Below are 17053 nucleotides of genomic sequence, written 5' to 3'. Positions count from 1 at the left end.
GGTTGGTTGGTTTGCGCCAACTTTAACATTTGCAATAACTTTTGCAATATTAAAGATATCAACTTGATATTTGGCATGCATATGTATCTCATGGAGTTGCACATTTTGAGTGGTGAAAGGTCAAGGTCAAGGTCATCCTTCAGGGTCAAAGGTCAAATATATGGGTCAAAATCGCTCATTTAATGTACACTTTTGCAGTACATGTATTTCAATATTCAAGATATCAACTTGATATTTGGCATGCATGTGTATCTCAGGAGCTGCACATTTTGAGTTGTGAAAGGTCAAGGTCAAGATTATCCTTCAAGGTCAGATGTCAAATATGTGGCCAAAATCGCTCATTTTATGAGTACTTTTGCAATATTGAAGATAGCAACTTGATATTTGGCATGCATGTGTATCTCATGGAGCTGCACATTTTGAGTGGTGAAAGGTCAAGGTCATCCTTCAAGGTCAGAGGTCATATATATGTGGCCCAAATCGCTAATTTTATGAATACTTTTGCAATATTGAAGATAGCAACTTGATATTTGGCATGCATGTGTATCGCATGGAGCTGCACATTTTTAGTGGTGAAAGGTCAAGGTCAAGGTCATCCTTCAAGGTCAAATATATGGGTCAAAATTGCTTATGTAATGTCACTTCTGCAATATTGAAGCTAACAATTTTATATTTGAAATGCATGTGTATCTCATGGAGCTGCACATTTTGAGTGGTGAAGGGTCAAGGTCATCCTACAAGGTCAAACGTCATATAGGGGGACATTGTGTTTCACAAACACATCTTGTTTTGACTGTCTTCAATATATCCATTATTATAATGTAACAGGTTTTATATTCATAAAAGATACTTAAGCCATTTAGATAACGTTAGAAGTCTTTACCAATATTTTAACCAAAAAATGCTAAGTATTGTTTGATGATACTTGGTGTACAAATGAAATATAAACTGCAATGGATTAAGCGTAAGCTGTTATTTTTCACTACAAGTAAAAGGTCAGAATGCTTTAATTAAATTCGAAAACTTAGGCTCTAGATTTGCCTTATATTTGTCCAAACATTTGTCTGGTGTTTGTCCAACCATTTGTCTGGTGTATGTCCAACCATTTGTCTGGTGTTTGTTAAAAAATCTAGCAAATATGAGGCATATACACATTTACAGACAAAAAGATTGTACATTATATTTCATATTGCAAGAGGTCAAAAGTAAGGTTACTTAAAATAGAAGAATAATAAATACTACAATAATTCCAAAAGTATGTAATGTATGGTTTATTGCATTAAAATTGGTCTACACAAATACTTTCATTTGGTTTTGTTCCTTTAGTGTTAAATATCATGTTAGTGACTGCGCTCTGAGTTTGATGTTATCTTCCTGCTCTGTGTTTTAGATATCCGACCGTACAAATGCCAGTACTGTGACTATTACGCGCGGACAAACAGCCAGCTGAAGGTGCACATGATGAGACATCAAGGTGGGGGATTTACAACTTCTACCCTATTTAAATGAGTCTTGCTCTAGGAAAACAGGGTTTATGCATGTGCGTAAAGTGTTGTCCTAGATAAGCCTGTCTGCACAGGCTAATCAGGGATGCCAATCTCTGCATTTACTGGATGTTTGCCAATAGGGGACTTTCTTTAACCTTTTCCCACTTAGAAGCAAAGTAAAAATGGCTATGTGCAAACAGCATAAAACCATAACAGCAAGCTGTGTGATAACAATTATACAGTTGATTCGGAAAGTGTTGTCCCTGATTAGCCTTTTCAGACTGCACAGGCTTATCTGGGACGACACTTTATGCACATGCATTTTCCCCTGTTCTGTCTCTCCCCAGGCATACGTGAGTTCTGCTGCAAGCTGTGCAACTACAAGGGCGTGACCCAGTCGGACCTGAATCGCCACATGAAGTCTCAGATCCACATGCTGAAGTCGCGTAATGCGTGCAAGTACTGTGGCGAGGGCTTTGTCACCAACAAGAACCTCGAGAAGCACCTGGATGGCAACTGCATCGTCAAGATGCAGAAATTGAACGGGGGCCTGGACCTACCTCTACATGGGAGAGTCACTTAAATGGATCAAGCTTTGTGCTTTGATTTTTCCACAAAGCCTGGTTATCTTTTTAATGCTAACTTGTTCTGAAACTTATCTATTAGGCCTGAATTTCTCAATTTTCTTAATCGTTTGCCACTCAAATTACACACTTTGATTGCATTTGAAATCCCTTAGAAACTCAAATTAAATTTAAGACCATTCTTACTAGATTCAAGTTTAAAAGGCTTCATTTCTAACTTCATGATACTGATGAGCAACTGGCAGTCTGTTCAGGTTTTATGCTGTTTGCATGTAGCCATTTTTATTCTGAGTGGGAAATGGTTATAGGGATCATGTTTTGATTTCTCAACAAAGTCTGAAAATGTGTATTATTAATGCTAAAGCGTCCTTAAACATATCAATCAGGCTTGAAATTTTTAAAAAGTTTTAAATTGTTCAACGCAGTAAAAGCTAACTGCATTCTAATGTAAAAAATCAATCAAACAATTAAAAAAATACAATTTTGCAATCTAGATCTAGATTTAAAATTGTGATATTGATTGACGGAATATGATATATAAGCATATAATAATTATTTTTTAAATCAAATAAATCCGCTTTAGTGTTGTTACTGTTTATTCTGTGTGTTAAAAATGCTGTTCCTTATTATTGAATTCCATTGGGTGAAATTTATATGGCTTGTGATTATTCATGAGGAGCTCTCCTTCATTGTTTAACCTGATAGTGTTAATTATGTCGAGGTGTTAATTATGTCTAGGAGTGTTAATTAAGTCAAGTTGTTAATTATGTCGAGGAGTGTTAATTATGTCGAGGTGTTAATTATGTCGAGGTTTTTCTCGGGAACTGTTGAAAGAGTTGTTTTGGTAATATTGTTCATGTTACCAAGTATTTTCAAGCAGATAGTTTATAATTGTTTACAATCTATCATTGATATGGTTGTATATACCAATATTTTGGGTGTATGATGTGTTACTGGTACATTCATTTATTTTTACACTGAAATTTTAGTATGAAAGTCCTATATGAATATTACCTCCAAAATCAGTGACATATTTTTTTTAGATGTGTTTATATATATGTGCTGATAAAGCAGTCTGTATTCACAACTTTGCATATTTTGATATTACTATCATTATCCGAAAATGGCTATCGGGTATTTTACATGCCTCAAAATCATTTTTATTGAAGTTTACCTCATATATAGTTTATTGAAATTTTGCTTCCAAAAGAAAATCTGAATAATTAAAATATCTCCTAGGCCTGAAGCAAATATATGTAGTACCTGGGCATTAATGCATATTATGTTAATTTTTTTTTACATACACTGTTATTGTCCCCTACCAGTTTCACCGGAGGGGACTTATGGTTTGCTCTGTCTGTCTGTCAGTCACACTTTTCTGGATCCTGCGATAACTTTAAAAGTTCTTAATATTTTTTAATGAAACTTGAAACTTGGATAGATGGCAATATGGACATTATGCACCTCATTTCATTTTGTTCTTACGTCAAAAATTCTGGTTGCGATGGCAACAAATAGACTAGAAATACTGCTGAAAATGGTGGTTTTCTGGATCCTGCTATAACTTTAAAAGTTCTTAATATTTTTTCATGAAATTTGAAACATGGATAGATGGCAAACGTCAAAAATTCTGGTTGCGATGGCAACAAATAGACTAGAAATACTGCTGAAAATGGTGGTTTTCTGGATCCTGCTATAGATGGCAATATGGACATTATGCACGTCATTTCATGTTGTTCATACGTTAAAAATTCTGGTTGCTATGGCAACAAATAAAAACAAAATTCTGACAATGGTGAGATTTCTGACAATGGTGGAGCCGGTAGGGGACTATATTGCATGGCAATAGTCTTGTTATATGTATTTTTATCTCCTGGGACCAATATAATAACTTACATTCGTATATTTTTGCACTCTATGCCGTTACAGTTTTGCGTGTTTATTTGCATTGTATTGACAGAATGCGGTACCATTAGACTGTTGATATGTTAAATATATTGATAGGCACATGTTTGTTAGTTGTTCATATTGTTTTTGAGATATTGAGTTTTCTTTATTAAATGTTTATTCTTGTGTTGTGATAACTAATAGAAAATATTCACTTACATTGTATGTACATATTTGTATACCGGCATTAATTGTTTTGAATAGTTTTATATTAGATATAGTTTGAACATTTAATTAAAATGTTGTATTTTCATAAAATAATATTTGATATGTCATATGTAAATGTCGTTTCATCTCACAGTAACTGTTGCATAGTTTATATATTATTATATGTCCGGCTTTAACCCAAATTAAAAATTTACCAATATTTAAAAGTATAAAATTACCAGTGTATTATATAAGCAGTTAGACTATATGGTAATTTTTCACAAGATTGCGATCATTTTTAGACACTGCAAAATATAATGACTGTACACCACCTTTTTTAATGAATCAGATTTAAAATTAATACATACTATTAAATACTTCAACAAAAATACCCAAAATAAAAAGCAAAATAAAATGCTAACCAGTTATCAACTACTTATTAATAAAGCTGAGGATATTTTCAGAATACAACATAACTCTATTAGTATTATTAAATCAAATGTTTCTTGTGTCTTGTGATAAGCAAATATATTAACTAGAACATGAACTGCATATTAAATAGTTTCTGGCAATGCTTGTTGTCCCTGGTACTCAAATAAGACATGATAATTTAACAAATGTGTGCACAAAGTATAATATTTCTTAACATTTTTCTGTGATGACTTTGATTGAACATTCCGCTTGCTTTGTTTTTAGTTTTATATGTTCTAATTTAGTATATTTAGGGTTGTTTTTTGAAACACGGGTACCTCAAAATCATTCAATGCTAAAGCAATTTTAATTGTATATACACATGCAATACTTTCAAGAATCAATGGATCATTTTACCACAATGTTGTTTTGTAGGTATATTATTTCTCTGTTTTGTAGGTATATTATTTCTCTGTTTTGTAGGTATATTATTTCTCTGTTTTGTAGGTATATTATTTCTCTGTTTTGTAGGTATATTATTTCTCGAAATGTCGAAATGTTGATGATATGATCAATTCTTCTTATTTAAAAAAAGATACAAGCTATTGAATTTTAAGTAAAATATAATTATAAGTTCATACTAAGTACTCAGATCTCATCGTTATAATAATAATTGTTTCTAAAAAGTACTGTTATAATCAGAATTGTATAAATTGGTATTGTTGAATCAAAAAAGTTGCACTTGGGTATATACATAATGAAGTGTTGAATGAATGTTTTAAATTCTGCAGTACATAAGAGATTTGAGAGATTTTCAATATGTCCCGTATTTAAATACAGCTAGTGATGCCATATTAGTCCAGGCTGTAATAACAGAGTGGTAACTTTTAGATTATGGTTATCGCGTGTGATTCATTGAGTTGTATTCCTTCAAAAAAAATGTCAAAATTAGCATCATTTTTTTGCACTGCTTTATCAGCCAGTGACATTGTTTATTGTAACAGAATATGCAGTACTGGTTCTGTGAATTCATTAATTTTGTTTGCCCTGAAGTTTTGTGGACTTGTTAAATGCGGCAAAATCTTTGGATCTTAAATTAAAGTTTTATATGCCCCAACAGACTGAGAGGCCGCTAGAATTGCACTTGTCGGTATGTCTGAAGTTTGTGTTTTCAACTCTTTTGAAACCTTAACCACATAGATACATATTTTGATGTGCTTGTAGTCCCTTAAAAAGTTAAATTTAATTAAAGACCTATCTTTCTAGATTTAAGTTTTAAAGGCTTTATTTCCAACCCTTAGATACTGATGAGTAGCAAACAGCATAAAACCTGAACAGACTGAGTTGCATGCAGGCTGTTCTGGTTTTATGCTGTTTGCACATAGCAATTTTCACTTTGCCTCTGAGTGGGAAAGGGTTAATCTATTAGGTGGTGATTCCTTTACAGTAAGATGAAGTTCATGTTTAGATGATCATTAAGAAAGGCATTTTGGCTTCAACAAGTTTTGGCAGAATTATGGCCCTTTTTTCACTAAAGAATATCTAGACCTAAACTTGTTTTATACTCTTTAACTACTGTACTTGGTTATTTTTCACTCAACTTGTACAGTCGAATAACTTAATGTGTAGATGATCACAAACAAATAATTTAGCTGCTACAAGTTTTGGCAAAATGGTTGCCGTTTGTCTTTTTGTCCACTGTAGAATATAAATTGAATTTGTGAGCGTTGTGGTGGCTTCAGTGTCTGTGATACATTTCTAGTTTTATAATCTCTGAAAGAATTCTTTTCACAGAAAGGTTTGTTGAAAATTTGATTTCTTATTTGAGCAGACCAAAAAAATCGAGACAAATTGTCAGTTTAATTATATTAGTTTCACAGTTCATGATGATACTTCCTTTCAAATGTTAGTGTTGTTGTTGTTGTTTTTCTAATAGGTCACTATTCTTCTCAGTGTAAGGTTATGCTGCATAAAATATAAATGCATTTAAAACCTTAAGGTATTTTTAAAGTTGTGTAATTTGTGTATGTTTTAACAATTTTGTCAGGACAATCCCTTTTGTTTAAGATTTTAACCCGACGAAGCGAAACTATTGGCATTTTATTATGTTGTATATTCATTATTGCTTTTGTCTTTATGATTATTACATATAGTATTCATAAAGCAATTATTATTTATATCTTAAAAATGATATACATGTGATACTTTCTTTTCTTATTGGATTTCCATTGTTGTTAGTTAAATAAATGGTGTTCCGATAGAAAACCATAGTTTCCAAATGTGTCATGTGTCATCTGCGATAAGTCTTTTAATGGCTCAGCAATTTCCTATTAGATTGTATACCTTTATTTAGTATGAGCTTAGAGTTTTAAATTTGGATTTCTTCTTATATAAATGAGACACGACCTGGAAAAATGGGGAATAATGCAGTCTGCAGAGGCCAATAAGGGCTAGCTTGTGGTCACTTCAAAGGCTTATTTGGGATAAAACTTTTTGCTAAGCATTAGTCCCATTTTATTCCAGAGACCAGCTCGATGAAATGTTTTGCCAAATATTATTTGTTAAATTACATCCATTAGGCTTTTTCTTGATTCAGTGACATTCCATTTTCTGATTGTGTGTAATTGTAATTAAATTGCTTGTGTATTACTAATATAACAAACAATCCTAAAAGACTCTTAATATTTTGTAGTTTTTGGAAGATTTTATTATGTGTTTATGAAAGTTATGTTACATTATTTTATAGAATCTGTGTAAATGTATCATTATGATATTATTGATAAATTTTTGCTGTTACCTAAAATCAAACATTGTTTATTTTGTCTTAACAGGGGTACAAAGTGGTATTAACTTGTGTAGATTCAATCAGTTACATGATTCCACTTATATACTTATATTTTGTTTTATAATTCTTTTATGCTATTTTTATATGTTCAAATAACTTATCAGTTGTTTAACTCGTATTACCGGTAAATAAAGACTTGGATTTGGTTGTTTTGAAACAGAAATATATCACTATCATTTCTGTATTATTGTTTTATGTGGTTAAATATATGGAACTCGAAACGCACTTTCAATGTTTAAAATAATTATGTAACCTTACATACTTATTTTTAGTGAAAAATATTAATTTTATATTTTCTTTTTAGTTCAGAAGACCTGAATAAGAAAACTGTTCTTGCGTAAAAGCAAGCAGGAATTATGTATAAGTTTTACCAGAAAACGTCCATAAGAATACTGAATCTATTCTTTCATGGAACAGCGAAATCCAATCAAATATGCTATGTGTGTGAGGGATATTGAAAGTATTGTCATATCGATGTATGAGTTACAGTAAATGATTGTTCAAATTATACATTTTTGCTAATCAAAAATATAATCAATTTCATAATAAACAATATTTGATGTCAAATTCAATTATAAAAACACAATATTATTACAACGTAAGTTGTTATTTTGCATAGATTTTTAATCTTTTTAATACCATATTAGTAAGCAATACAAGTTCTGTGGTTATAACTGAAAGTATGTTGTTCATGATGCATAATATGTAAGGAAAAAGTTAAACTGGAATTGAGCCTTGTTCTGGAAAAAATGTGGTTTAAATCCTGTGTGGAAAGTGTCCCTGATAAGCCTGTGCAGTCAGGCTACTGTGTGGAAAGTGTCCCTAATAAGCATGTGCAGTCAGGCTACTGCGTGGAAAGTGTCCCTGATAAGCCTGTGCAGTCAGGCTACTGTGTGGAAAGTGTCCCTGATAAGCCTGTGCAGTCAGGCTACTGTGTGGAAAGTGTCCCTAATAAGCCTGTGCAGTCAGGCTACTGTGTGGAAAGTGTCCCTAATAAACCTGTGCAGTCAGGCTACTGTGTGGAAAGTGTCCTTGATAAGCCTGTGCAGTCAGGTTACTGTGTGGAAAGTGTCCCTGATAAGCCTGTGCAGTCAGGCTACTGTGTGGAAAGTGTCCCTAATAAGCCTGTGCAGTCAGGCTACTGTGTAGAAAGTGTCCCTGATAAGCCTGTGCAGTCTGGCTCCTGTGTGGAAAGTGTCCCTGATAAGCCTGTGCAGTCGGGCTCCTGTGTGGAAAGTGTCCCTAATAAGCCTGTGCAGTCGGGCTCCTGTGTGGAAAGTGTCCCTGATAAGCCTGTGCAGTCGGGCTCCTGTGTGGAAAGTGTCCCTGATAAGCCTGTGCAGTCGGGCTCCTGTGTGGAAAGTGTCCCTGATAAGCCTGTGCAGTCGGGCTCCTGTGTGGAAAGTGTCCCTGATAAGCCTGTGCAGTCAGGCTACTGTGTGGAAAGTGTCCCTGATAAGCCTGTGCAGTCAGGCTACTGGTAATCAGGGATGACACTTTTTGCCTAGACAGAACTTTGGTTCAGAAGACTTCGTTTAAACAAAAAAATACAACACAAGCTGAAAGTGTCCTCCCTTATTAGCCTGTGCACATGCATTAAACCCCATTTTTTAGATTGAGACTCAATTATAAGAAAGAAACCATGTAGCATGTTTTCAGTATCCCTCATTCAGTTTGTTCTCACCTGTATTTGTGATACATATATTATGTTAATCATTCCTATATGTTGTTACATTCTTTTTAGTTGCTCAAAACAGTAGTTTGATTAACAATATTACCTGTTTAAATTTGTTTTAACTATTAATTTTATAAACATCATACAGTTATTTGAGTTATTCATATTACATATGTTGTATTAATCAAGATTGACCTGGTTGTATAAAGGTTGTCTCTATTGAAGACATTATTTGTTTTCTATTTCATATTGCTTTATTTTATAAAACATTAACTTACCATACATTTCATTATAGTGAACAGATTTATCTGTTTTGCTAACTCATTTTGTAATACCCAACTTAATGTATGGCCAGCGTCATAAGTTAGGAAAACAGTCTTTATTATTTGTTTGTTAAATATTTTCAATCATTCCTCGTACAGAACATGTAACTGTCAAACTTCTTCATTAGAACTGTATTGTCTGCTGTTTTCATGTACTTCTACTTTAATCAAAACACATTTTTTGTGTCACTTATTAATCATTACATTTGGTAAGAACTTTATTTTTAAGTGTTTTGTATGAACAGTTTAAACGATAAACTGTGAGAGTAACAAGATAAAACCTCATGTATTTAGGGTATGCAAACTCTGTGTTGTTTCTATCTATAATGTTATTTGTGGAACTTTGAAAATGTCTACCTCTGTGTTAGTAAAATATAGCTTTATTCTACTATGGTGAGTAAATACCTTTATGTTTAAACTGAGTTTGTTTTTTTGCTCTAGTTGTGGTATCTGGAACTGAAATATTGACATTGTGGACACTTACCTTTCAACTGGCAACTAAGTGGTTAAAGGGGCCTTTTCACAGATTTTGGCGTGTTTTGAAGTTTGTAATTAAATGCTTTATATTGATAAATGTAAACATGAAATTTTAAAAGCTCCAGTAAAAAATCAAATATAAAATTTAAAAAAGGAAAAATAAAGTAGCCCGAGGCAGGGCTCGAACGAGTGACCCCCGGAAACCTGAAGTAAAAACGCATAAGCCAACTGAGCTATCCTGTTAAGCAAATATAAGACGCGTATTTTATACGTTATATAAGCAATCTTCGTAGTTTCACAAATTTAAACGACAACAACAGAACTCTCCAAATTATTCAATCGTTTTGCATTGCAACTCTTTATAATTTTTAGGTTTTTAAATCGTCAAAAGATGCATAAAATGGCTATATTAGACAATGGCAAATGTTCAGTAATACTGTTTTCTCACAAATATCATAACTAAACCGAAAATTTGCGAATCTGAAACAACTTTTTTCAATTTTGTCAATTTACCAAACCGTGAAAAGATCCCTTTAAATATAAAACCATTTCTGTACAAGATAAGAAACCAGTTTTTTAAGACGACAACAAAAAAGAATGTAGCAAGGGACAAAATTGTCACAAAACCAGGTTTTCAATTTGAAAAGTCTGATAAAGGGAGACAATTCAAAATGTGCATTGTTACCCCCTTGTATCAAATTCAATTTATTTTTACTTGTGGCAACCTTGATTTTAATTTGAAAAAAAAAGTTTGATAAAGGGAGACAACTCAAAATGTGCATTGTTACCAATTGTTCATAGTTGTTTCAAAATCAATCTATTTTTAGTCGTGACGACCTTGACCTTGGAGATACGGACGTAATTGTTTCGCACAACACACCGTCCAATGAATGTTAACAAATGTGCCAAATGATTTTTAAATCTCACAATGAACGACAAAGTTATGGCCCAGACAAGCTTGTTCCGCCCGCCCGCCAACCAGCCGGCATTCGCCAATCTAATAACCAGTTTTTTCCTACGGAAAACCTGGTTAAAAATCTTGCATTTTGACTTGACAGGTTAACTGTCGACTATATAACTGCACCTTCCCAATGATTTCCTAAGATCACTAAGGGTTAGTAATAGCAATGGCAAGGTAATAAACTACATAACAACAGATAAATGGAATATGAATTTATTGTAAATAATAAATCATTAAACGGATCAGAAAGATTTCATGTACGAACAAAACTCACAAATTGTAGACAAGAGGGCCAAGATGGCCCTAGTTAGCTCACCTGAGAGGAGTCTGTTCATTCAATCTTTACCAAATGTCAAACTTGACCTAGATATTGTTCAGACAAACATCCTGGTCAAGTTTCATCATTATTTCATCTGCGAGTCATGATCAATGTACCTATGAAGTTTCATGATCCTAGGCGTAAGCATTCTTGAGTTATCATCCGAAAACCATTTTTCTAAGTTGAGTCACTGTGACCTTGACAGCCATTGTGTGACTACGTTTTTTGGCACTGTGACCTTGATCTTTGACCTAGTGACCTGATAATCAATAGGGGTCATCTGCGAGTCATGATCAATATACCTATCAAGTTTCATGAACCTAGGCATAAGCGTTCTTGAGTTATCATCCAAAAACCATTTTACTATTTCAGGTCACCGTGACCTTAACCTTTGACCTAGTGACCTGAAAATCAATAGGGGTCATCTGCGAGTCATGATCGTTGTACCTTTGCAGTTTCATGATACTAGGCATAAGCGTTCTTGAGTTATCATCTGAAAACCATTTTACTATTTCAGGTCACCCTGACCTTGGACCTAGTGACCTGAAAATCAATAGGGGTCATCTACCAGTCATGATCAATGTACCTATGAAGTTTCATGATCCTAGGCCTAAGCGTTCTTGAGTTATCATCCGGAAATCATTTTACTCTTTCGGGTGATCGTGACCTAGATCTTTGACCTGAAAATCAATAGGGTCATCTACGAGTTATGATCAATGTACCTATGAAGTTGCATTATCCTAGGCCTAAGCGTTCTTGAGTTATCATCCGGAAACCATTTTACTATTTCGGGTCATCGTGACCTTGACCTTTGACCTAGTGACCTGAAAATCAATATGGGTTATCTGCGAGTCATGATCAATGTATCTATGAAGTTTTATGAACCTAGGCATAAGCGTTCTTGAGTAATCATCCAGAAACCATTTTACTGCTTTGGGTCACCGTGACCTTGACCTATGACCTAGTGACCTGAAAATCAATAGTGGATATCTGCAAGTCATGATCAATGTATCTATGAAGTTTCATGATCATAGGCATAAGTGTTCTTGAGTTATCATCCGGAAACCATTTTACTATTTCGGGTCATCGTGACCTTGACCTTTGACCTTGTGACCTGAAAATCAATGGGGGGCATCTGCGAGTCATGATCAATGTACCTATGGAGTTTCATGATCCTTGGCATAAGCGCTCTTGAGTTATCATCCAGAAACCATCTGGTGGACGGATGGACCGACATGAGCTAAACAATATACCCCCTCTTCTTCAAAAGGGGGGGGGGGCATAATGAGAAAACTGCCCCCCTCCCAGCAGCCATGTTATTCATCTGACCGGAACCATTTTTGAACTCAACTCTCGTATCAAGGAAACAAATGTTCTGAGCAAATTTCATGAAAATTGGGCCAAAAATGTGACTTCTGTGTTCACATGTTTTCACTATATACATAAAGAGAAAAATGCCCTGCCCACTGGCGGCCATGTTTTTTCACTGATGCCGACTATTTTCAAACTCGTCCAAGATATCAATAAAACCAATGTTTTGACCAACTTTCATGATGATTGGACAAACATTTTTACTTCTAGAGTGTTTACAAGGTTTCTCTATAGCCAAATAAGGAAAACTGCCCCGCCCACTGGCGGCCATGTTTTTCAACGGATCAGAACCACTTTTGAACTTAACCAAGATATCATTAAGACAAACATTTTGACAAAGTACATGAAGATCGGGCATGAAATGTGATTTCTACAGTGTTTACAAGGATTTTCTTTTTTTGACCTAGTGACCTAGTTTTTGACCCGGCACAACCCAGTTTTGAACTCGACCAAGATTTCATTGGGACAAAGCTTCTGACCAAGTTTCATGAAGATGGGACAAGAAATGTGGCCTCTAGAGTGTTTATGAGCAAATGTTTACGGACGGACGGACATACGACAGACAAAGAATGGTCACAAAAGCTCACCTGAGCAATCAGGTGAGCTAAAAACTCAAAAATTGTAGAAAATATAAATTAAGATATGTGACTATAAGATGATAATATTAATAATGCATATCTATTTGGAATGCTGAATATACCAGCATAATTTAAACAAGAGTTCCGCGGTCGGAGATGACCGCATTGAAGCCGGATTTTTGATTTAAATGACAGGAAAGTACCTTTCGTGTTTTTGTCAATGCAATACTTAAATTACTGAAATATTGTTCAAAGGTCAAAATGAAATGTAAGTACTTTTCAAGGCATGAGCAAACCTTGTGTTATGTTTTGAATGCATGCATATACATGAACAACAATAACATTTAAGGTCACAAATATGAACTTGAATTGACAATTAGGAAAGTTTGATCTCAATTTTTTTATTAGCAAATTAGTAACATATTGTTTGAAGTTTCCATCAATTTCATTATCAAATGTAAGTGACCTTGACCTTCAAATGAATGACCTTGAAATGTCCAGTGGTTACTTACTAGTTCTGGCCAACCTTCATGTCAAGTTTCAAGACTCTAGGTCCAAGCATACCAAAGTTATAACAACTTTAACATTTTTACATTCAAGGTCACAGTGACCTTGACCTTCAAATGAATGACCTTGAAATGTCCAGTGGTTACTTACTAGTTCTGGCCAACCTTCATGTCAAGTTTCAAGACTCTAGGTCCAAGCATACCAAAGTTATAACAACTTTAACATTTTTATATTGAAGGTCACAGTGACCTTCACCTTCAAATGAATGACCTTGAAATGACCAGTGGTCATCTGTTAATCCTGGCCAACCTTCATGTCAAGTTTGAAGACTCTAGGTCCAAGCATACCAAAGTTATACCATGAAATAAGAACTTTAACATTTTTACATTCAAGGTCACAGTGACCTTGACCTTCAAATGAATGACCTTGAAATGACCAGTGGTTACTAACTAGTTATGGCCAACCTTCTTGTCAAGTTTCAAGACTCTAGGTCCAAGCATACCAAAGTTATAACAACTTTAACATTTTTTATATTGAAGGTCACAGTGACCTTGACCTGCAAATGAATGACCTTGAAATGACCAGTGGTCATCTGTTAATCATGGCCAACCTTCATGTCAAGTTTGAAGACTCTAGGTCCAAGCATACCAAAGTTATACCATGAAATAAGAACTTTAACATTTTTACATTCAAGGTCACAGTGACCTTGACCTTCAAATGAATGACCTTGAAATGACCAGTGGTTACTAACTAGTTATGGCCAACCTTCTTGTCAAGTTTCAAGACTCTAGGTCCAAGCATACCAAAGTTATAACAACTTTAACATTTTTTATATTGAAGGTCACAGTGACCTTGACCTTCAAATGAATGACCTTGAAATGACCAGTGGTCATCTGTTAATCCTGGCCAACCTTCATGTCAAGTTTGAAGACTCTAGGTCCAAGCATACCAAAGTTATACCATGAAATAAGAACTTTAACATTTTTACATTCAAGGTCACAGTGACCTTGACCTTCAAATGAATGACCTTGAAATGACCAGTGGTTACTAACTAGTTATGGCCAACCTTCTTGTCAAGTTTCAAGACTCTAGGTCCAAGCATACCAAAGTTATAACAACTTTAACATTTTTTATATTGAAGGTCACAGTGACCTTGACCTTCAAATGAATGACCTTGAAATGACCAGTGGTCATCTGTTAATCCTGGCCAACCTTCATGTCAAGTTTGAAGACTCTAGGTCCAAGCATACCAAAGTTATACCATGAAATAAGAACTTTAACATTTTCGAGCACGCCGCCCGCCCGCCACCCCGCCCGCCCGCCCGCCCCGCCCGACAACATCAATCTATAAGCCGAGATTTTTTCGAAAAAAATCCGGCTAACAAATAAAATGTATACAAGACAATAAAAAATATTTTATATAAATAAAAATGTTCTCTTATGGTGAAAAGTTTCCCCAACTTATATTTGCTATGTGCATTAAGTTACCTTATTAATATAACAAGGATCAGTTATTAAGAAAAACACAGCTAGACATGATTTCATTTTACATTAGGGTCACATTATAATGACAAAAGTATTGAAATGCAGTGGTTTGGTAAACAAAATAGGTTCACATTTAAAATTATCTGTTATCAAAAGGTCCCTAAAAATCAGTTGGTTTAAAGGGATTACCTTACCTTTCTTTTTTTGAATTAAGAATTTACAATTGTTTCCATAGCATTTGCTTATTACCCATCAAATTGGAAATATAACACATAGTTTAGACGAATATTTTCACAGTTTTTCAAATCTGCTCTTTTCAAATCTACTAAACAGCTTTAACAATTAAATACAAAAGTTTAAAATATTGCATAAAAACAGCAAACGGGCCATGCAATATAAAGTCACTGGTCAAGCATATTGCCAAGTTTTCGTCATTAAAAATGCCCCCAAACTGTTTTCTTGTGGAAGACATAGAATATATATTTATTAAGAAATATCTAAAGAAACAAAATGACAGTGAACCTAATGTTTGATGTTGTTTTAAACATGCTCTTAAAATATGACCTGATTGTGAATTGGTCTCCGAATCGACATTAAAATACGCTCCTTTCGTTTTAAAAGTGTAGCTTAAAGCATAACTCTTTACATGGGGGACTGAATGAAGATCTTAACCTGTGGTAGCACCTACTTGTAATGAACAAGTTATAGGTGAAAATATATTTATAATTTCGTATTAATTGTGAAAATACCTAACAGCATTGTTTATAATACAATGGAAAATAAAATATGCTTTACATTAATATGCAAAAGGACAGAACATGCCAAGAAAAAATGTGGTGAAAACAAAACTATTCAAAGGTATGCAAAATAAATGTTTACATTTTCAGACTTTGCAATAAACTTTCAAATGTACCAGTATATCAGTGTAGTGCAAGCCCTGTTGCTTCATGATTGCAAAATAAATAAATACATTTAGTACATACACTCACAATAACTGTAAGTACTTGAGCAAACTGATAAAACAAGACATACACATTCAATTAAACCATGCCTTCTATTCATTGCTATGGTACTAAAATACTTAGTTCAGAATTTTCAAAACATGTATTTCAAGCTGAAGTAAAAAAGTGATTTTGAAATGGAATCATGTAGTAGTATACTTACTTATCCTTTCTTAATTCTTTTTGACCACGTGTACACCTTGATGTTATTTTTATTGATACATTTATATAAAAAAAAAAAAAATTAATTTGTGGGATTATATTACCAGATGATTAATCAGAGTCATTACAGTTTATTAGAGGCTTGAAAATGATTGTCATCAAAGTCATTGTTCAGTTCCTGATATAAATTACCAGAATTGAAACAATTTGTAGAAGACAATTTAAATGTACTGATAGAATATTGTAAATAAATGGTAATAAAATCCATTACATGTATAATGAATCAACTTGTACAATAATAGGTATTATATCATAATTTCACAAACAAGTTAATGAAAGAACCACTAAATCAAGACAGCAGCCAAATGGCAGCTTAAAAAACTTGACATATAACACAAATATATATTGATCAAAAGAGACAAAATATCACTTTATTTACAGTATAAGTGTCCTTTCATTAACATAAAAACAAACGTTACCATATGGCATTCATTATCAAAAGCTGTTTGTACCTATGAAAAAACAACAACATATCAACAAATACTTTTCAACATTATTTAGATTGAATCTCAGCCATAACAAGATGTGTTTGTGAAACACAATGTCCCCCTATATGATGTTTGACCTTGAAGGATGACCTTGACCCCTTTATGATGTTTGACCTTGAAGTATGACCTTGACCCTTCACCACTAAAAATGTGCAGCTCCATGAGATACACATGCATTTCAAATATAAAATTGCTAGCTTCAATATTGCAGAAGTGACATTACAT

The 17053-nt window shown here is 33.8% G+C and overlaps 1 protein-coding gene and 1 long non-coding RNA gene across 9 annotated transcripts in view; one reads left to right on the top strand and one right to left on the bottom strand.

The window, feature by feature from the left end:
• Nucleotides 1-9837, top strand: part of LOC127859872 (zinc finger protein 236-like) — a 35855-nt gene extending 26018 nt beyond the window's left edge. For 4 of the 6 annotated variants that reach the window (XM_052397449.1, XM_052397447.1, XM_052397450.1 and 1 more), the window contains 2 exons: nucleotides 1391-1474; nucleotides 1835-9837. In XM_052397449.1, the coding sequence (XP_052253409.1) occupies nucleotides 1391-1474; nucleotides 1835-2070 (320 nt within the window). In that variant the 3' untranslated portion in view covers nucleotides 2071-9837. The remainder of the gene's footprint in view (nucleotides 1-1390; nucleotides 1475-1834) is intronic. The other 2 variants (XR_008039506.1, XR_008039505.1) reach the window with 2 other exon arrangements.
• A 1217-nt stretch (nucleotides 9838-11054) lies between these two features.
• LOC127859885 (uncharacterized) lies at nucleotides 11055-14935 on the bottom strand. Of its 3 annotated transcripts, none has more exons than XR_008039512.1 (2): nucleotides 14359-14935; nucleotides 11055-14203 (listed from the first exon to the last, which is right to left on the bottom strand). It is a non-coding gene; the product is annotated as an uncharacterized LOC127859885 (long non-coding RNA). The 3 variants fall into 3 exon arrangements; XR_008039511.1 differs by having other exon boundaries at nucleotides 11055-14358; nucleotides 14505-14935; XR_008039510.1 differs by having other exon boundaries at nucleotides 14505-14935.
• Nucleotides 14936-17053: the final 2118 nt, after the last annotated feature.

This window comes from Dreissena polymorpha, chromosome 15 (genome assembly GCF_020536995.1).
Source record: "Dreissena polymorpha isolate Duluth1 chromosome 15, UMN_Dpol_1.0, whole genome shotgun sequence".
NCBI classification, from domain to species: Eukaryota; Metazoa; Mollusca; class Bivalvia; order Myida; family Dreissenidae; genus Dreissena; species Dreissena polymorpha.
This window is presented reverse-complemented; position numbering and strand designations above follow the sequence as displayed.